Source organism: Chiloscyllium plagiosum, unplaced genomic scaffold, assembly GCF_037043375.1.
Source record: "Chiloscyllium plagiosum isolate Xiang-an unplaced genomic scaffold, Cpla_swu_hap1 HiC_scaffold_22, whole genome shotgun sequence".
NCBI classification, from domain to species: domain Eukaryota; kingdom Metazoa; phylum Chordata; class Chondrichthyes; order Orectolobiformes; family Hemiscylliidae; genus Chiloscyllium; species Chiloscyllium plagiosum.
In genome coordinates this window covers 64,145,667-64,167,461 of record NW_028270160.1, presented here as the reverse complement: position 1 = coordinate 64,167,461, position 21,795 = coordinate 64,145,667, and the positions used below count along the sequence as shown (strand labels likewise).

General features: G+C 42.1%; 1 protein-coding gene across 4 annotated transcripts in view; it reads left to right on the top strand.

The window, feature by feature from the left end:
- The first annotated feature begins 177 nt into the window (after nucleotides 1–177).
- The window catches only part of hells (helicase, lymphoid specific), a 67,699-nt gene continuing 46,081 nt past the window's right edge, over nucleotides 178–21,795 (top strand). Inside the window, exons 1-9 of one of the 4 annotated variants that reach the window (XM_087999130.1) lie at nucleotides 178–225; nucleotides 732–806; nucleotides 6,618–6,733; nucleotides 10,179–10,301; nucleotides 12,668–12,727; nucleotides 14,663–14,702; nucleotides 17,978–18,039; nucleotides 19,700–19,738; nucleotides 20,622–20,852. In XM_087999130.1, the coding sequence (XP_087855256.1) occupies nucleotides 758–806; nucleotides 6,618–6,733; nucleotides 10,179–10,301; nucleotides 12,668–12,727; nucleotides 14,663–14,702; nucleotides 17,978–18,039; nucleotides 19,700–19,738; nucleotides 20,622–20,852 (720 nt within the window). In that variant the 5' untranslated portion in view covers nucleotides 178–225; nucleotides 732–757. Of the gene's footprint in view, nucleotides 226–484; nucleotides 534–731; nucleotides 807–6,617; nucleotides 6,734–10,178; nucleotides 10,302–12,667; nucleotides 12,728–14,662; nucleotides 14,703–17,977; nucleotides 18,040–19,699; nucleotides 19,739–20,621; nucleotides 20,853–21,795 lie in introns of those variants that run through there. The other 3 variants (XM_043712290.2, XM_043712288.2, XM_087999129.1) reach the window with 3 other exon arrangements.

Here is a 21,795-nt window from a genome sequence, read left to right as displayed (position 1 = left end):
CCTCCGCTTCCTCCCCCTCCGTTGCCAAGCCAACGTGTGTACCTCCCCCTCCGTTGCCAGGCCAACGTGTGTACCTCCCCCTCCGTTGCCAGGCCGGCGTGCGCGCCCCCGGTCCGGCTAGCGTGCGGGCTCCCGCACCACATGGTTTTGTAACTGGGATTTTCCATGTGGTTGAAAGAAACGGGGGGGGGTGTCGATGGGGGCGCGAGGGTCGTGCGGATGAATGTAAGTCACACAAACCGACATCCTGGCGGAAGGAGCGAGGTCGTGAATTTATCTTTGATAATATGAAAGTGATTTTAATGATGTGCATGATAAATCTGGGGAGGTCCCACTGGACTGTCAGGGGCTGGACTGTAGTAATCGCACACTCCGTCCCCCTGGAACCTGAGCTCCTCAGGTGGATCAGGCCGAAACGTTGGCGCGAAAATCTTCCCGGCGCCGAAGGACCGAGAGAGTAAGAGCCGGAGAGGGGGAGGTAGAGATAGTGGGTGTGAGGCAAGAGGCTGACTGGTGAGGATAGAGGCTGACTGGTGAGGCAGTTTCGGGTTGTTCCTTTGGGGCTGAATGGCCGAGTGAGGAGGGCAGCCCAGCCCCAGGAACACATCGCCACCCCCCCCCCCCCCCCTCTCTCTGGTCCTTTTCTTCCTTGACCTGCCCACTGTCCATCTACCCTCCGTTCCCGGTGTGTCGGTTTCTAGTTTAACATTCCTGTTTCACTGTCTTTGAAGGTGAACGAAACGGTTGTTGTCTGGAAATGAACCTCAGCGCGGAGCAGAAGCTGTTGGACCCCAGTTCAGCCCCGGGTAGGTTCAGTGGCACTCCTATCTTTGCAGTGACACCTTGGCTGTTTTGCTGTAAAATTCAGTCAGCAACGCTGGTCGCAGCTTTTTGTGTACAGGCCACAAGTTGCCAATTTAACGTTTCAGACAGGATCCTTGGATAAGTTAATGTAATTCTGAACTGAATACTGATTGACTGACTGCTCTGCAATACTAAAATCAAAGTGCTTCAGTCTATGTTACCTATTAATTAGTTTGGCCACATTTGGGTAGATCAGCATACTGTTGTGAAGAGAGCAGTGTTAAGTACTGTATGTTCACTTTAAATTCTACTTCCCCCTCTGAATTGTCAATTGGGCTTAAGTTCAGCACCTTTTCAATTTTAATATTTTTATCCTAGGTTGCAGATCTCTCTCCATCTCTAGCTTTCACCACCACTCTTTCGCTCTCTGCTTTACTCTGGTCCTGGCCACCTTGTTTGTCCCGAAACGTTGATTCTCCTGCTTCTCAGATGCTGCCTGACCTGCTGCGCTTTTCCAGCACCACACTCAGCTCTGATCTCCAGCATCCTCACTTTCTCTGTCTTGTTTGTCCCTGCTGGCCCTATTGTGTCTACTGTGCCCTCTCTATCTGTTTGTCTGTCTCTCTCCTCCTCCTTTATAATTCATTTTAAAACTTTGATTTTTAAAAAAAAATGAGTAAGTTTGTCACTTATATAACTATCTTGATTAAATTTCGTATGACTTACTCATTGGAAATGTTTCAGGGTGCTTACTTTTTGGTGCAGCTTGTGCCTATACAGTGCCTTTTGTGATTGTTTTAATGTATTCTATTAGATTGGTGTTGATTACAAACTTCACATTATGTTGATGTTGAAATGTTTCCTGACATTCTGAAATAGCTGGTAATTATTTGTTGTCTCTAAAGAGTTTTTTTTGTCTCTTTACAATAGGTACAAATGAGTCACCTTTAAATTATGACATGCAGTGAACTTTTTTTCAGTACTGGTCTTTTTTTCAGTACTAAAGGTGTCACTGCTGGTTAATGGGGCACTTTCTTCTTTGTTTTTGAGTGCTAAGCAATCCTAGTTCGGTTTGGATGAAATTGTTGATTATTCTGCCAATTAGGCAAGTCTTTTTTTAGTGCAACAATCATCACTCGCCTTATAGTACAAAAGACAATCTTTTCAGTTTTGCCTTTTGTTCTGACAGCTTTCCCCTTTTTCATTTGCTTCAAACTATCATCCTTCAATTGTGGAGGAAAATCCTTGACTTGAAAGGTTGACTCTTTCTGTCTCCATGTATGCTGCCAGACCTGGATATTTTTTCTGGCATTTCCTGCTTTTATTAATGTTCAGCACAAACTGTTTACAGGAGGAATCACTAGGCAATAAATTGACGATAGTTGAGAAGTGTGGTGCTAGAAAAACACAGCAGGCCAGGCAGCATCCGAGGAGCAGGAGAATCGACATTTCGGGTGTAAGCCCTTCTTCAGGAATCATCATAAATTGATGATATCCATGATCAGAAGTAACTGAAATTGTCACTGGTTTATTGGCAGGCCCTGGTGGAAACCAGTTGGCAGGTAGCTATTTTGCCTCTACAAATGGTACAGATCAACAAAATGAGGAATAAAGTCAGAAAAATTTGGAGAATTAAAACAAATTGTTGGATAAATGTCTGAACTGAAGAAGAGTCACCTGGACCTGAAGTGTTACTCTGACTTCTCTCCACAGATATACTGCCAGAATCTGAGGTTTTTCCAGCACACTTTAATATATAGTATCCCTACTGTGTGGAAACAAGCCCTTCCGGCCTAGCAAATCCACACTGACTCTCTGAAATGTATCCCACCCGGACCTATTTTACTCTACATTTACCCCTGATTAATACACCTAACCTACCCATCCCTGACACTACTGTCAATTTAGCATGGCCAATTCACCTAATCTGCACATTTTTGGATTGTGGGAGGAAACTGGAGCATTCGGAGGAAACCCACGCAGGCGCAGGGAGAATGTGCAAACTACACACAGACAGTTATTAACTGCTGTAGAAACAGCTGATCTGGCCATATTGAAGAAGAGATAGTGAAGGAAAACAGTCAATGTTTTCAATTGAATGATGCCCTTCTTTGAAACTGATAAAAGTTATAAATGTGCTTTTTAATCTCTGGAAAGGGGTGGAGTTGGAGTGGATGTATGGTGCACAGGGTAAATGGAATACAAGACAATGTCTGAGAAAGATTGGGAGTTAAGAGATCAAAGCTGTCAGAACAAAAGGAGAGGGAGAGGGTACAGTCGGAAGTGACAGTACTTCTGTTGAATAAAGGGAATTATGGAGCTATGAGGGAGGAGCTGGCCAAAGTTCAATGGTGCAATACCTTAGCAGGGATGACCGTGGAGGAACAATGGCGGATATCTCTGTGTATAATGCAGAAGTTGCAGGATCAGTTCATTCCTAAAAGGAAGAAATATCCCAGGAGGAGGCATGGGCGGCCGTGGCTGACGAGGGAAGTAAAGAAACATATAAAGTTAAAAGAGAAAAAGTATAACATAGCTAAGATAAGTGGGAAAACTGAGGACTGGGAAGCTTTTAAAGAGCAACAGAGGATTACTAAGAAGGAAATACGCAGAGGAAAAATGAGGTACGAAGGTAAACTGGCCAAGAATATAAAGGAGGATAGTAAAAGCTTTTTTAGGTATATGCAAGGCAAAAAAATGGTTAGGACAAAAATTGGGCCCTTGAAGACAGAAACAGGGGAATATATTACTAGGAACAAAGAAATGGCAGAGGAATTAAATGGGTAATTCAGATCTGTGTTCACTTGGGAAGACTCAAGCAATCTCCCTGAGGTAACAGTGGCTGAAGGACCTGAACTTAAGGGAATTTATATTTGCCAGGATTTGGTGTTGGAGAAGCTGTTAGGTCTAAAGGTTGATAAGTCTCCGGGGCCTGATGGTCTGCATCCCAGGGTACTGAAGGAGGTGGCTCGGGAAATCGTGGATGCGTTGGTGATTATTTTCCAGAGTTCAATAGATTCGGGGTCGGTTCCTGAGGATTGGAGGGTGGCAAATGTTATACCACTTTTTAAGAAAGGTGGGCGAGAGAAATCAGGTAATTATAGACCAGTTAGTCTGACCTCAGTGGTGGGAAAGATGCTGGAGTCTATTATAAAGGATGAAATTACTGCACATCTGGATAGTAGTAACAGGATAGGACAGAGTCAGCATGGATTTATGAAGGGGAAATCATGCTTGACTAATCTTCTTGAATTTTTTGAGGATGTAACTCTGAAGTTGGACGAGGGAAATCCAGTAGGTGTAGTGTATCTGGACTTTCAGAAAGCTTTTGATAAAGTCCCACACAGGAGGTTAGTGAGTAAAATTAGGGTGCATGGTATTGGGGGCAAAGTACTAGATTGGATTGAAAATTGGTTGGCTAATAGGAAACAAAGGGTAGTGATAAACTGCTCCATTTCGGAATGGCAGGCAGTGACCAGTGGGGTACCGCAGGGATCCGTGCTGGGACCGCAGCTTTTTACAATAAATGTTAATGATATAGAAGATGGTATCAGCAATAACATTAGCAAATTTGCTGATGATACAAAGCTGGGTGGCAGGGTGAAAAGTGATGAGGATGTTAGGAGATTACAGGGTGACCTGGACAAGTTAGGTGAGTGGGCAGATGCATGGCAGATGCAGTTTAATGTGGATAAATGTATGGTTATCCACTTTGGTGGCAAGAACAGGAAGGCAGACTACTACCTCAATGGAATCAATTTATGTAAAGGGGCAGGACTGAGAGATCTGGGTGTTCTTGTACACCAGTCAATGAAGGCAAGCATGCAGGTATAGCAGGTAGTGAAGAAGGCTAATAGCATGCTGGCCTTCATAACAAGAGGAATTGAGTATAGAAGCAAAGAGGTGCTTCTGCAGCTGTAGAGGGCCCTGGTGAGACCACACCTGGAGTGCTGTGTGCAGTTCTGGTCTCCAAATTTGAGGAAAGACATTCTGGCTATTGAGGGAGTGCAGCGTACGTTCACGAGGTCAATTCCTGGAATGGCAGGATTACCTTACACTGAAAGACTGAAGCGACTGGGCTTGTATACACTTGAGTTTCGAAGACTGAGAGGGGTTCTGATTGAGACGTATAAGATTATGAAAGGATTGGACACTCTGGCAGTAGGAAACATATTTCCACTGATGGGTGAGTGCCGAACCAGAGGACACAGCTTAAAAATACAGGGTAGACCATTTAGGACAAAGCTCAGGAGAAACTTCTTCACCCAGAGAGTGGTGGCTGTGTGGAATGCTCTGCCACAGGGGACAGTGGAGGCCCACTCTCTGGATTCATTTAAGAAGGAGTTGGAGAGAGCTCTCAAAGATAGTGGAATCAAGGGTTATGGAGATAAGGCAGGAACAGGATACTGATTAGGAATGATCAGCCATGATTATATTGAATGGCGGTGCAGGCTCGAAGGGCTGAATGGCCGACTCCTGCACCTATTGTCTATTGTCTAAAAGGCAAAGAGTGACAGTGGAGAAGCAGTAAACGATGGGTCAATGTTAATGTTAAAAACAGAATAACGGTCAGCTCTGGTTGAAAGAAGTAATGTGAAACATACAGGCAGTGGGCAGGAAGTGAACTGTTGAAATCAGCACTGAGTCCAGAAGACTGGTGCTGAAGTAGAAAAAAAGTGCTGTTTCTCCAGCTGGAATTAGGCTACAGGCTATTGGGCTACTGTGAGGCTTTGCCTTTGTGTGGGAACTTTGAGTATCCCAATTGCGTAATCATTCTTGTGTAAATTGAACGAATGATCATTGATGGACTTCAGAAGTTGTTCTTTTGTTCCCTTTATGGAAGAGTGTGTGATTGCTTATTGTGATAACCCCTACCCCACCCCCGAATCCCGGCAGTCCTTTCCCTGCAAAGTTGAGTATAATATGGTATCTCAGGCCATTCAACAGAATCAAACTGGGAATTCTTTAATTTTTTTATCGTTTTTTTTGTTGTGTGTGCACAGGTGTGAGACACAAGGTGTATGAATCTTTATTCAATTTCCACCACCAGGAAGATAGGAAAACACCTGAGTGGCCAGTGACAAGCAGTGCCCTTCACAAAAAAGGCAATGCTGTGTGATCAAACAGTGAAGGGGAGGGCAGGGACTAAATCAAAATAGAGTTGGAGGGCCCTGCGGCGCCCACCTCTCCCTAAACAACTCCAGGGTGTTGGTGGAGACCGCGTGCTCCTTCACCAAGGATACCCGGGCTCTAACGTATCAAACTGGGAATTTTTTTTCTTTCTTTTTTTTCTTTGTTTTGTTTTTTTTTCTTTTATTTAAAAATTTTTTTTTTTACCCCACACTACCGCCTAACTGCGGTAGTGCTTATTTTTCCCCAGCACCCGTGGTGTGTGTGTGTGTAGGTGAGAGACTCAGTGAAAGACACAAAGTGAACAAATCTTTATTCAATTTCCACCACCAGGAAGATAGGAAAACACCCGAGTGGTCAGTGACAAGCAGTGCCCTTCACATCAAAGGGCAATGCTGTGTGATCAAACAGTGAAGGGGAGGGTAGGGACTAAATCAAAATAGAGTTGGAGGGGGAATTAATGCACTCCACTCCCTGCGGCGCCCACCTCTCCCTAAACAACTCCAGGGTGTTGGTGGAGACCACGTGCTCCTTCACCAAGGACACCCGGGCTCTAACGTATCAAACTGGGAATTCTTTATTATGCGTGGCTTGGGAGCTCATTGGTCAGTGACTTTATTGAGCAACAGGTAGGCTATTTGTATTCAATTAAATCAGTGCTCTGGCGTTTTGTTTCCTTTCAGAGTCTAGTGAGATGGCTGAGCCTGAAGTAAATGAGATCATAACAGCCAGTATGTTGGAAGAGGAAAGGCAACTGGAGAAGGAAGGACAGGAGGAGGAGAGAAAGCTGATGCAACAGGTTTGTTTATGTTACAGTAGTCTGCGGCTGTGGTTGCTGCAGCAAAGCTGTGTAGAATTCATAGTCTTGCAGCACAGGCCTTTTTAACCCAGCAGGTTCGTACTGCTGCTTGTGCTGCTCACAGGACTGCTCCCTTTAAACTCATTCCATCCCATAATGTAACTGCTATGTTTGGGGAGTGAAGATTGAAATCAAATGGTATTTATGATATTGGAAGTTTAAGTTCAGAAATACAAACTAAGTTGGATTTCTTTCCTCTGAAGTAGACTGTAAAGTGAAATGTTCACAAATATAACAGCAAGACCAAGATATTAATAAGAAGGGCAGTTGAGATAATGTCTGGAAAGAAAATTTACGCATTAACCATTGAAGTGAGATGCTAACATCTACTTTCCTTCAACTGGTGAGTCAGTATTCTGAAGGAAACATGATAACAAACACAAAACGTACTCTAAGAACTTGCTCATTACCACGAGTGATTCAGTAGTATCACAACTGAGTTCTATAGGACTGACTGAGAGAATAAGTAACCAGGACTCATGTCACCAATCTGCCTAACAGTGCATTCGTCCTCAACTATATTGGTGGGAGTAATCATAGCAGAGTCCTGGTGAAGTTGAAAACCTGAGGGCACAATCTATCACTTTGCTGTGGCACGACCACCATGCTAACTGGGACAGGTTCAACACAGGTCTGGGAATCCACACCACCATGTAGTCCAGCAGATGAATTACATTTGACTGCAGTCTGTATTCTTTTGTAATCATTCATATCTCTCACTATACCTTTATTGTCAAGCCACAGAAATAACCCTGGTTTCATTGAAAATGCAGGAAGGCATGTTGTTATCAGGCATATCTAAAAAGGTGCCAGTTAAGATATGACACAGGACTACATGCATGCTAAACTATGGAAGTAAACAGATCAGTGGTGCTGGAAGAGCACAGCAATTCAGGCAGCATCCGACGAGCAGCAAAATCGATGTTTCTGGCAAAAGCCCTTCATCAGGAAGGGCTGATTTTATTCCTGATGAAGGGCTTTTGCCTGAAACGTCGATTTTGTTGCTCGTCAGATGCTGCCTGAATTGCTGTGCTCTTCCAGCACCACTGATCCAGAATCTGGTTTCCAGCATCTGCAGTCATTGTTTTTACCTATGGAAGTAAACAGGCAAGAGGATGGAAAGATTTGTACACCTTGTGTCTTTCACAGTGTCTTACATTTGCACACACACAACATGAGTGCTGGGGAAAATATAAAGAAAAAAAAGGAAAAAAATAAACAGGAGTGTCAGGGGTTCTGTTCATACTGAGAGCTGCCTCTGAGGGAGCTGGATCAGTGTGGAGTAAAAGAAAAGAGGCTGGAAGCATACAGCGAGCTAGGTAGTATCAGGAACATAGAACAATACAGTGCAGTACAGGCCGTCCAGCCCTTGATATTGCGCCAACCTGTGAAACCAATCTGAAGCTCATGTAACCTATTCTCATCCATATGCCCATCCGATGACCATTTAAATGCCCTTAAAGTTGGTGAGTCTACTATTGTTTCAGGTAGTGTGTTCCATGCCCCTACTACTCTGAGTAAAGAAATTACCTCTGATATCTGTCTTATATCTATCACCTCTCAATTTAAAACCACATCCCCTCGTGCTAGCCATCACCATCCGAGGAAAAAAGGCTCTCACTGTCCACCCTATCTAACCCTCAGATTATCTTAAATGTCTCAATTAAGTCATCTGTCAACCTTTCTCTAACAAAAACAGCCTGAAGTCCCTCAGCCTTTCATCATTAGACCTTCCCTCCATTCAAGGAAGCATCTGAGTAAATCTCCTCTGAATCCTTTCCAAAGCTTCCACATCCTTCCAGAAGTGTACACAATACTCCAAATGTGGCCTCACCAGAGTTTTGTACAGCTGCAGTATGATCTCATGGTTTCAAAACTCAATCCCTCTACCAATAAAAGCTATCACACCATGTGCCTTCTTAACAACCCTATCAACCTGGGTAGCAACTTTCAAGGGTCTCTCTGTTCAGCTACACTACAAAGCATCTTGCCATTAACCCAGTACTCTGCATTCCTGTTACTTTTTCCAAAGTGAATCACCTCACACTTTTCCGCATTAAGCTCCATTTGCCACCTCTCAGCCCATCTCTGTGGCTTATCTATGTCCCTCTGTAACCTACAACATCCTTTGTCACTATCCACAACTCTACCGATCCGCAAATTTACTAACCCATCCTTCTACGCCCTCATCCAAGTCACTTATAAAAATGACAAACAGCAGGAGCCCCAAAATAGATCCTTGCTGTACACCACTAATAACTGACCTCTAGGATGAATATTTCCCATCAACCACCACCCTGTGTCTTCTTTCAGCTAGCCAATTTCTGATCCAAACTGCTAAATCACCCCCAATCCCATGCCTTTGTATTGTATGCAATAACCTAGTGTGGGGAACTTTATCAAACACCTTACTGAAATCCATATACACCGCATCAACTGTTTTACCCTCATTTCATCTGTTTAGTCACCTTCTCAGAAAACTCAATAAGGTTTGTGACGCACAACCTACTCTTCACAAAACGGTGTTGACTATCCCTAATCAACTTATTCTTTCGTCGATGATTATAAATCCTATCTCTTATAACCCTTTCCAACACTTTACCCACAACCGAAGTAAAGTTCACTGGTCTGTAATTTCCAGGGTTGTCTCTACTCCTTGAACAAGGGAGCAACATTTGCTATCCTCCAGTCTTCTGGCACTTTTCCTGTAGACAATTATGACATAAAGATCAAAGCAATCTCCTCCCTGGCTTCCTAGAGAATCCTAGGATAAATCCCATCCAGCCCAGGGGACTTAGCAATTTTGGAAATTGTAAAAATAGATAATACCTTATGCACCTCAGTCCCATTGGAGGTGGAGAAGTCAACGTTTTGGGTGTAATCCTTCTTGAGGACTCAGCTATAGAAGACCATGTGACTTCACAGCCAGTAGATCAGATCGAAGTGCTATGTCCTGGCAATAGTTCTGAGTAGTGATAATTAAACGGCTTCCTCGAGGACAAGACTCCATGGAAACCCCATCTCCAAATAATAGTGGTAATGTGAAGGCAGTGCAAAGGTTTGTCTTACGATCATCAGCCAGAAGTGTCAATCCTTCTGAGTTCCCACATCCTTAGATGCCAATCTTTAGACAATTCATTTTGTTTCCTATGATATTAAGAAATGATGAAGACTGCAAAGCATACGGGACCTGACCACGTCTTTGATTTTAGTGTGATATGTATATATTTCTGCTTTGGTTGAATGCGTGTGAGAATGAAATTACTCATTTGTACTCAAAGGGTTACTATTCGTAAAAAATATTAGTAGCTAACAGAAACAAGAAATAAATTGCAGTATAGATTAGTATTTCAAATATCTTAAGTGACACAATTTTATTTTCCAGGCCAAAATGTTTTGGGAAAAGGACTCGCGTGAAATGCGTTATAAGCGATTACAGCACTTACTGGAGAAGAGTAACATCTATTCCAAGTTCTTGTTGACCAAGATGGAACAACAGCAGCTGGAGGTAGCTTCTATGTCTATAATTGGTTCCTTTTGGAGGCAACGGAATGGTGGGCAGTTGTCTAGAGCCAGTCAAAACTCAACAGGTCAGGCAGCATCTGAGACAGGAGTGTCAATGTTTCGGGCATAAGCTGCTCATCAGGAATGTGAGGGGGAAGGGGGCTGAGAGATAAATAGGAGGGTGGGGTGAAGGTAGGTGGATGGCAACTCTGACTTTCCAGTATCTACAGTACTCACTTTTTCCTAGAGCTGGTCAGCCAAGGATGAATAGTGAAAATTGAATTATTGATTGCAGTGTGTTTTATTTTCATGTCATAGCCTGGTAGGCTTGGTATATATTTGTGGCTTTTTGTTTGTCTTCGAATAACCTTTGAAGGCACTACCCTCTTTCACCTTGCAAGAGATTAAATGCTCGGTGGAGATTATGTCAGAGGAGAGTCACTGGAAGGTGATGAAATGGTTGCTTAAGGTCCACAATCTGGTAGGGGCTGTATAGATTAAGGGCCTCACATGATTTAATCTGCCACGTAAACTACTTTTGTTCTGTGCTGTCCTAAACAGAATTATGTATTCATTCCATTATAGAGTCATAGAGATATACAGCACGGAAGTAGACCCTTCTGTCTAACTCGTCCATGCCAATCAGATATCCTATCTTAATCTAGTCCCATTTGCCAGCATTTGATCCATATCCCTCTAAACCCTTCCTATTCATTTACCCATCCTGATGCCTTTTAAATGCTGTAATTGTACCAGCCTCCACCACTTCCTCTTGGCAACTCATTCTATCCACGCATCACCCTCTGTGTGAAAAAGTAGCCCCTTAGGTCCCTTTTATGTCTTTCCCCTCTTACCCTAAACCTATCCCCTCTAGTTCTGGACACCCCACCCCAGGGAAAAGACCTTATCTATCTGTTTATCCTATCCATGCCCCTCATGATTTTATAAACCTCTGTAAGGTCACCCCTCAGCCTCTGACGCTCCAAGGAAAACAGCCCCAACCTCTCCCTATAGCTCAAATCTTCCAACCATGGCAACATCCTTATAAGTCTTTTCTGAGCCCTTTCAAGTTTCACAACATCCTTCTGATAGGAAAGAGACCAGAATTGCATGCAATATTTCAAAAGTGGCCTAACCAATATCCTGTACAGCTGCAACATGACCTCCCAACTCCTGTACTCAATGCTCTGACCAATAAAGGAAAGCTTACCAAATTTCTTCTTCACTATCCTATTTACCTGCGACTCTATTTTCAAGGAACTATGAAACTGCATTCCAAGGTCACTTTGTTCAGCAACACTGCCCCAGGACCTTTACAGTAAGTGTATAAGTCCAGCTCTGATTTGCTTTTCCAAGATGCAGGATCTCTCATTCATCTAAATTAAACTCCATCTGCCACTCCTCAGCCCATTGGCCCATCTGATCAAGATCCCTTTGTACTCTGAGATAGCCTTCTTTGCTGCCCACTACACTTCCAATTTTGGTGTCATCCGCAAACTTACTAACTATACCTCCTATGTTCATATCCAAATAATTTCCATAAATGACAAAGTAGTGGACTCAGCACCAATTCTTGTGGCATTCCATTGGTCACAGGCCTCCAGTCTGAAAAACAATCCTCCATCACCACCGTCTGTCTTCTACCTTTTGAGCCAGTTCTGTGTCTAAATGGCTAGTTCTCCTTGTATTCCATGAGATCTAACCTTGCTAACTAATCTACCATGAGGAATCTTGTCGAACACCTTACTGAAGTCCTGTACCTGCATCATAACTATTTGTTTGAAACTTTAAACTTGAAAGATTTTGCTACATCAGGTTGAAAGTTTAGGGCTACATTTTTTTTGATGGTTTGTCTAATCAATCTGAATGATGACATGATTTTGTTGCCTTTTAATCTTTGGGGAATAAAGACATTGCCTGCAATGACTTGGAGTCATTCAAACCAGTTCTCTGAGTTAGTACGAGGTGAGACAGTTGGTTTTATACCCCCTTGTATATGCAGGGCAGTAATCAGCTAGCTCTCCTTTTACCTACTCCTTATTCAGTGATGATTGCTTAAAAGTGTAAGGTTTGGCAAAGAGGTATGATCCGACAGAACTAAATTCTGTCCAGGACTATCAGACTTCAGGATTGCACTTCTGGTCACTTTGTGGCTAACTGTCTGTAAGCAGGAGACTGGTTTCAGGACAGGATGAAGAAAAGATAGGATATTTTTTCTTTCCAAGGACTAATTGCTGAAATCTTACCCTGGATGGTAGAGTGGATTTGTCTGTGATGTTAGTATTTTTAAATTGTGGTTGAATACTCAAGATAAAATACTTTCTTTGATGCACTGGATTACCAAATAGTTGATGTCTTTGTTTTTAACAGGAGCAGCAAAGAAAAGCAAAACTCGAAAAAAAGAGAAAACTGCTGGCTTCAACTCAAGTGGTAATAGATTGAAAGCTTTATGTTAGGAATTATTGTAGTTGAGTGCTATGGAAAAGTTCTTGTAATATATACTGTCACAGATAAACTTTTAAGAAACAGTCATCAAATCTAATGCATTTTTTAATTGATCAACTCCACTTGTCCTCTATTTTTCAATTCAATTTCCCTCTTGCACTCAACCTTAATTACTTCATTGGACTCCTTTTATTTGTTAAGTGACGTCCCTGGCAATTTCCTAATTTCTTTGACAATAACAAATGCTGGCGATTACAGCAAGTCAGACAGCATTTGTGGAGAGAGAGCAAGCTAACATTTTCAGCCTAGATTAGTCTTCATCAGAGTTGAAGTGAAGCGTAAGAGGGGATAGGATTTATGCTAAAGAGTCGAAGAGTGTGGTGCTGGAAAAGCACAGTCGGCCAGCCAGCATCGGAGGAGCAGGAGAATCAATGTTTTGAACATAAGCTCTTCATCAGGAATGATCTCCAGCATCTGCAGTCCTCACTTTCTCCTAGGATTTATGCTATAGCTTTTGGAAGGTGGGGTTAGGATAGTTCAGGTTAAGTGATTTGGAGGTAGTGATTAGATTGGATTCCCTACAGTGTGGAAACAGGCCCTTCGGCCCCAAAAGTCCACACCGACCCTCTGAAGAGTAACCCACCCAGATCCATTTCCCTCTGACTAATGGGCAATTTAGCATGGCCAATTCACCTGGCCTGCACATCTTTGGACTGTGGAAGGGAATCAGAGCACCTGGAGGAAACCCATGCAGACACAGGGAGAATGTGCAAACTCCACACAGCCAGTTGCCCGAGGGTGGAATTGCACCTGGGTCCCTGGTGGTATGAGACAGCAGTGCTAACCACTGTGCCACCGTGCCGCCCCGTGGGTGTAACATGCTGGTGAAGAAAAGATGTTGATAGTTCAGACTAAGCTAGAATAGTGTGTCTCCCAGAGTTGAAAGCACAGTAAGTAGGATTTTTTTGGGGGGTAGCGGGAGTGGGAGAGGGGGACATGCTAACAAGGTAAAAGAAAGCGAAGAATTCCAAATTAAGTCCATAAGGCTGTAAAGTGCCTAGTCTGAGTTTATGTTGAGACTCACTGGTATGCTGCAACATACTGAGGACAGACATGTGAGCAGGACTCTGTGTTAAAATGACCCAGTATGGGAAAGTTGGGGTCCTGCTTGCACACAAAGCAGAGGTGTTCCATAAACGGTCTCCCGGTATGTGTAGTTTTGTTGTTTTCAGTACAGCATCTCATCTTCAGACTAGGCACTTTACAATGTTGTGGACGTAATATTGAGTGGAAGACTTCTTAAATTGTTTAGCTTGCTATCATTTGTTGTCCTCCCCCACCCCACCCCACTGGCTGTCACGTCTGGCGAGAGACACATTATATTGTTCTGCCATTCTCACATTCCGATCATTTAACCTGAACTATCAACATCTTTTCTTTACCAGCTCTACGCACTCGCTACCCCCCACCTCAACCCCCACTTCTCACATCACAACTATAGATGCAATGCTGTTCTGCCTGCACTGCTTCAGCTCTGAAGAGTCATCCAGATTCAGCGTTATCTTGCAGACTCTCCATGGATGCTGTCTGACCCGCTGTGATCTCCAGCATGTGCAGTAATTTGTTCCTCCCTAAAATACTTTCTTCTGCTTCTTTTCCTAATTGTTAATTTGCATCTTTTGATATTTTGAAGCCTTTATCACAAGGACAGAGTATGGCTGACGTTTGGCATGATGCAAAGGGAATTTGTTCAGTTGTTGCAAGGTTTGGGGGATTTCCATTTTTTTTAAACTACTGGGTGAAATTTAATGCTGGTGTTGAATTTGTAAAGCTTTTAAGAAATTGTGACGTATTAATTAAATTTCCAGAGTGAGATTTCTAATAAGACCATGAATTTAACACTACTTTGTTCGTGCCCAGGTGAAAGGGGACAACCAGTCAGTACAAGAAACTGAAACAGGTATAGATTTGTTTTAAACTGTCTTGTGAAATAACTTTGAATATTTGACAATCAATTAAAAAATCATTTGTGGGATATGGGTGTCGCTGACTGGCATTTTATTGGCTGTTTCTAATTGCCTTTGAGGAAGTGTTGGTGAGCTGCATTCTTGGACCTAGATTAGAGTGGCGCTGGAAAAGCACAGTAGGTCAGGCAGTATCAGAGGAGCAGGAAAGTCGATGTTTTGGGCAAAAGCCCTTCTTCAGGAATGGAGGCAGGGAGCCTCCAGGATGGAGAGAGAGGTTGGGGAGGGGGTGGTTTCCAGCATCTGCAGTCCTCACTTTTGCCCTGCATTCTTGAACCACTGCATTCCACCTGCTATGGGTTGACTCACAATGCCATTAGGGAGGGCATACAAAGGTTTTGACCCAGTGACAGTGAAAGATTTTTTTTTCCCAATTCAGGATGGTGATTGGCTTGAAGGGGAGCTTGCAGGTAATGAGTGTTCCAAATTGTATTTGGAATAATAGAAATTCTATTAATCCAAGAATGTGCGGATTTGCTAATCTGGTAAAGGCACATTAACAGTGTGCAGACTTGTAACTCATTAGCATAAATTGAGGCAGTGTCACTGAAGATCTAATCTCCTGCAGAGTATTTAGTGTATGTTGGTGGTAATACCTCACTGGGTACCAAGAGAATATCAGCACCAACACTAAAACTTGTATTTCTATTTGAAGGTAAAGCTGTGTCTGACTTATTTTTATTCACTATCTCCTTTTGAATTATAATGAACCAATTCTTTAAGCATAAAAATAAACTATTTGGTTCAAATACTCCCCTCCATCTGATTCCTTCACCTTACTGCCAGCATGACCCTCAATTTATTTTCCTTTGTTTATTTAACTTATCCTTAAATGCATCCAAATTATTCATGTCAACCATGAGTAAAAGTGAATTCTGCATTCTCACTGCTTTCTGCGTAAACAAAATTCTTAAGACTATAAGAAATAGGAGTGGAAGTAAGGCCATTTGGCCCATCGGGTCCACTCTGCTATTTAATCATGGCTGATTAGCATTTCTTCTTTCTCCTCGTGTGTTGAACTGTGTAAGGATGTCAATTGGAACTTCAAAAGGGCATTGACAGGTTGGTGGAATGGGTGGAGAGCTGGCAGATGAGGTTCAATGCAGAGAGTTTGGAGGTTTGCCTTTTGGTAAGAAGAACATTGAAAGAGAATACAAAATAGGGGGTGCAGGAACAGAGGGACCTGGGTGTATATGTGCACAGATTGTATGAAGTTGGGGGGGGGACAAGTGAAAAGAGCAGTTAAAGCATAGTGTTCTCAGCTTTATTAATAGAGGCATAGAGCAAGTGCTGAATTTGTAAAGGTGGTGTTGAATTTGTAAAGATATTCGTTGGACCTCAGCTGCTGTATCGTGTACAGTTGTATATATCACTGTGTTTTAGGAAAAATGGGAATGCATCAGAGTATAGAAACACTCTACAAAAATGCTTTTATGGAGAAGAAACTTCAGCTATGAAGATAGATTGAAGAAGTTAAGGCTGTTCTCCTGGAGATGAGTAGGCCGAGAGGAGATTTGGTAAAGGTTTTCACAATCATGAGTGGGCTAGACAGGGTAGAGGGCGAACTTGTTACCAAATCTTTTTAAAGAAAAAGCTTACATTGATTTAAAGTCATGTGCAATTGAAGTAAGGGTGATGTGAGAAAAAGCATTTTCACATTGCTAGTAGGTAACGTCTGGAATGCACTGGCTGGAAATGTGGTGGAGTGGCTTCAATTGAGACATTTAAGAGGGGACCGGTTGATTATTTGGATTGGATTGGAAAGGAGTGCAGGAGATTGCACCGTTTCTATTACATGGTGCTGGTATGATGGACCAAATGGCTTTTGCACCTAAAGACTTTGTGAAGTAGACTTATTTTGAAGTATTGTGTGCAGTTTTGTGTCCCATATCTGAGGATATACTGGCCCTCAAACGTGTTTAGAAGAGGTTCACGAGAATGTTCCCAGGAATGAAAAGCTTAACGCTTGAGGAACATCTTGAGGACTCTGGGTCTATATTCAAAGGAGTTTAGTAGGATGAGGGGCTATCTAATTGAAACTTGCAGAATATTGAAAGGCCTGGACAGAGTAGATGTTGAGAAGGTGTTTCCATTGATAGGAGAGAATAGGACCCGAGGATACAGCCTTCGAGTAAAGTGAAGACTTCTTAGAATGGAGTTAAGGAGAAACTTCTTCAGCCAGAGAGTGGTGAATCTTTGGAATTCATTGCCACAAGAGGCTGTGGAGGCCAGGTCATTGAGTGTATTTAAGATTTGAGTTAGGTTCTTTCGGATCAAACGTTACGGACAGAATGGGGTTGAGAAACTTATCAGCCATGATTTGAATTGTGGAGCAAACTCTGGGCTGAATGGCCTAATTTCTGCTCCTGTGTCTGGTTATGTGGTCTTAATTTATTGTATCCAAGCCTTCCTTAATTTAAGAGCTTTAGATTTTCCCTCAGCCTTTTCTTTTAGAAGAGAACAGGTCTGTTCACTCTTAGCTTCCACATAAAACTGCAGCTCTGTATCATCCTTGTAAATTTTGTTTGCATTTTCTGTGGTTCTGTTCTCAAAATATGTTGATCAAAACTAGACGCAATACTTTAATTGTTGTGGTTCTGTTCGCCGAGCTGGGAATTTGTGTTGCAGATGTTTCGTCCTCTGTCTAGGTGACATCCTCAGTACTTGGAAGCCTCCTGTGAAGCGCTTCTGTGATCTTTCCACCGGCATTTGTAGTGGTTTGAATCTGCCGCTTCCGGTTGTCAGTTCCAACTGTCCGTTGCAGTGGTCGGTATAGTGGGTCCAGGTCGATGATCTGTGGATGAGTGGACAATCGGAACTGACAATCTGAAGCGGCAGATTCAAACCACTATAAATGCCGGAGGAAACATCACAGAAGCGCTTCAGAGGAGGCTCCCAAGCACTGAGGATGTCACCTAGACAGGGGACGAAACGTCTGCAACACAAATTCCCAGCTCGGTGAACAGAACCACAACAACGAGCACCTGAGCTACAAATCTTCTCACAAACTTTGAATAAATTTTCATCTTTGGAATAAGTATGATTGATAAAAATAACTTTCCTTCATGTAATTCACTTCCACCATTATAATATGGTTGAGCATGTGATGTCCTCAAAGATAATAAATGTTATATTGCTTTCATGCATTGTGGAGGAAGCACAACATTCAGAATTAATGATGTTGCTTTCTGATTTATTTTTTTTTAAAAAGCAATGAAGAAAAGGGGAAGAGAAGAAGAAACATACAATCTGTCTGATTACATCAGTAAGGAGGTATTGTACCTGTTCCACTTCATGTAATTTAGTTTCTTGTCTTGATGTCATCCATATTGAAGGAAGCCATAATGTCTGTCTTAGTTCTTTCCACTGCAGCCCTTCCAGGATTCTGTCGCAGACTTAACCATGTGGATCTCTTAGATGGCTGAGTTAAATATCTGTCACTGCTTTCACCCTTCATTGGGTGCATTTAATATAAAAGAATCATAGAGACACGGCATATTAACAAACGTTGAGAACATTTATATCAATGTTACAGTGCTAGCTTAACAAGGCGATTGTTCTTGTAGAAACGCAAAGCGACAAGGAAATCTGAAGTACAGACAGGAAATTCAGAACCGGTAAATCAGCATCTGTGGAGTGAGAAACCGTTAATGTGCACTTGGATGATCTTTTATTTGACACTTCTTCATTTTGTTAGCCGGCCATCTTGTTAACTTTCTCTGTTTTTGTGAACTTGAATGGGCTTTCCAGCTGTGATGCTCTGTCTGCTGTCTGGAATTCACTTGTTTTTGGGCTGTCCCTACTGTTTTTGTGAATGGTGGAAATTGTCAATCACATTGTAATTGGATTTAAAGAACAACTTTTTTTTTAAAGAAGTTACACTGTGTATCTGTGGACATGGCACAAGGGTCAGGCAATAAATGCCATTGCTGTGTCCCATGAATTTCTTAATTGAATTAGCCAAATCTAACAATGCAAAAGCCTCCATTTGTCTGTTTCCTTTCAGTTCACTATACACCTGTCTGTCAACTGGCAGCTTTTAACATTAAGTGGTTTTATTTTTTGTTGCCAGTCTCTTATAGTTCTCACAAAGTTCATGATGTCTTCACCATGTATGCTGTCTGTGTTAATCATGGGAGAACTGCGATTTTAGCAGAAGCAGTAACGTTTTGCCTATATCATCAATTATTGCTGATTGCATGTTAAATGCATTGCTTATATTGTGATTCATTAAGATTCTTGCATCTTATCACATTTATATTTTAATTTCTCCACTGAGCATTCTTTCTCTTTTGATCATCAATGTCCTCACCATGTGGACTAAAATCTCTTTGGTGTAGTTAGCAGCAACTGCAGTAATTTATTAGAATTTTAATAATAACCATGGGAATATTGGATCTGTCCATTTCTGTTGTTTTTTTGTATTCTTGACCTCTAAAAGGTACCATGCTACTTTAATTGGCATTAACCCATTCGAAATTTTAAAAGCTTTCCACTCTTTTGTGGGAGGTGTATGCTTAAATGTCTTTTATATTTGCTTATTTTATTATTTTACACTGTAAAAGCAAGATCATAGAAACACTAGTGCAGAAAGAGTCTGCAGCAATAATTTAAAGAGCATCCCACCCAGATCCAGCCCCTTAGCCTGTCCCCATAATATCTGTTGCTAATTCATCTAGTCTGCGCATCCTGGGACATTATGGTGTAGTATAGCATGGCCAATCCACCTAACCTGCACATCTTTGGACAGTGGGAGAAAACTGGAGCACCTGGCAGAAACACACGCAGACTTGGGGAAAAATGTGCAAACTGCACGCGCAGTCACCCGAGTGTGGAATTGAACCTAGGTCACCGGAGCACTGAGCCATCGTGTTGCAAAAAAACATTTAAGACCTGTCACAAATCCTGCTGATTTTACTTTCACTTTTTCTAGGACATTTTGTCAAGGGTCAAAAAGGCTAGAACAGATGAGGTAAGTTTCTAAATTAAAACTGTGTAGTGTTGTAATCATGGAGATAAAGTAGAAACACTTGTAAGTCTGGATAAGATAAGGACAGAAGTTGTTTTTGTGCATTGCCGCTAGATGTCCTCTTGTTTGCATAATACTTGCAACATAGGTTTCTCAGTCCATCTGAGAAATTAAATGAAATAAACTGCTCGTACGAAATTTGGAGCCTAGCCTTGTAGCCCTTTTATTCTGAACATCAACTTAAGCCCTTTCCTTGCTCCATATTTAGTGATTTCTTAGGAATGCACATAATTTACATATTGGAACAATGGATTATGTTTGGGTGGTGTGCTAATGTTTTCAGTGCTACTGGAGACCTACCAGTGCCCCCCCCCCCCCCCCGCCAGTGAACATTCTTTGGTACATGGCAGTTTATTTCAAGAGGAGAACGTGGGAAAGTAGTAGAGAAAATTGACTTTCTAATTCTGCAAAGCAGTTGTCAAGTAAACCTTGTATGTCTGCTTTTATCTAGCATGGCCTTACACATTTGATATGTAAGTTACTGGCTCAACGTGAGGGGTGTTGGTACTGAATGAAGTGATTTCTAGCTCATTATTACTGAGCGTTTTTAGGTGTGGTAGAGTAAAATTTCTTTTTCAATGACCCAACAGTGTGGCTTTATCTGATCAAGAATAGAGAAAATTAAGAGACCTCTGTGGCTTGCTGAATCTGTTCTGGGCCAAACTCATTTCGTTCTGAGATGTAGCCCTCTGAAAATAGTTTGTAACTAGCTGAGGGATGGTGTAAATATTCACTAGTTGCACTCCCATTTCACATATGTGATGTTAAACTGACATCCATATATAATTCTGATTTCTGTCATTTTCTTTTAACGTTTCCAATAAAGAATGGGGATGTAACAGCTCCCAAAAAGCTTGAAGCTGCAGATATTGAGAAAAGTCAAGATTCCAATTTTGCCATCAAAGACCGACTAGCCCAGACTGTGCGCCATAACTCTCAGCACCTCCTGGACCCAGTAAGGAAAGTGAATGGTCAAGCAGTTCCATATCAGCAGCCCAAACTCTTCAAAGGAGGAGTAATGAGGTGCTACCAGGTGGAGGGAATGGAGTGGCTTCGGGTGAGTTGACTGTGCTTGTGTTTTTCTAATTTTGTTTAGCTGGCAATTGACCTGCTGCTTACCTGGGACACGAGAGGGCTATTGATCATTCACCAACAATGCTTCTGATAAACTCTGCTTGGCCTCACAGCAGCCTGAATGTTATTGGGCAGGCCTTGCTCTGGTTACATTCTGTGTAGAAATGCAGACTTTAAAGTTACCATGTGCTTTTAAAAAAAAAACCAAAAGCCTACCAAACAGTTTTTAAAAAATAAAATGACCAAACATCAGCCAGCTGTGACCTTTGTTCAGATTCACTGGGATGGATTTGCTACAGATATTCTGTCTTGGTGGTAACTGTGTGGCACTGTCTGTTGTTGCTGTTAACGTTCTGCCTTTTTTGTTCAACTTACGAAGACTTTGGCTTAATTTTAAATGGTGCTGTATGAAGTGATATCCAGCTTATAGGTGGTCTCTTTTTGAGTTACTCCTGTCTGGAATAGTGGTTAGTACAAAATGGATAAATACAAGCCACCTGCTATTGGAGTTCACGTACTGTTGCATACCAAATCGGTTTGAGATGAAGATAGCTGCTAAGGATATCTTTGAAAATATTTGTGTTTTTTTAAAAATCATTTAACTGTCCTGCAAGGATCTTAATAGTTTGTGGTTTCCATACAGATCTGAGAGTTTCCCTTTGAATGTGATGAACTTGTTTAGCAGCTCAGTGAAGAATCCATGACACAGTTGAGGGAGAGATTGCTTTGTCTCTATCTTGCTCACTAGTCTCTTTCTCTTTGTGTCCCTCCGTCTTCCTTTTTCCACCTGTCAACTCTTCCCTTTCTCTCTAATCAAATGGATTTTGTCTTCTTTTCAAATATGTACAATAGCAAGAAATTAATACATTTTGCTTTGAAAACTTTACATAGCAGGGCAACTTGTTTGTGTATCCACTATCCCTGTC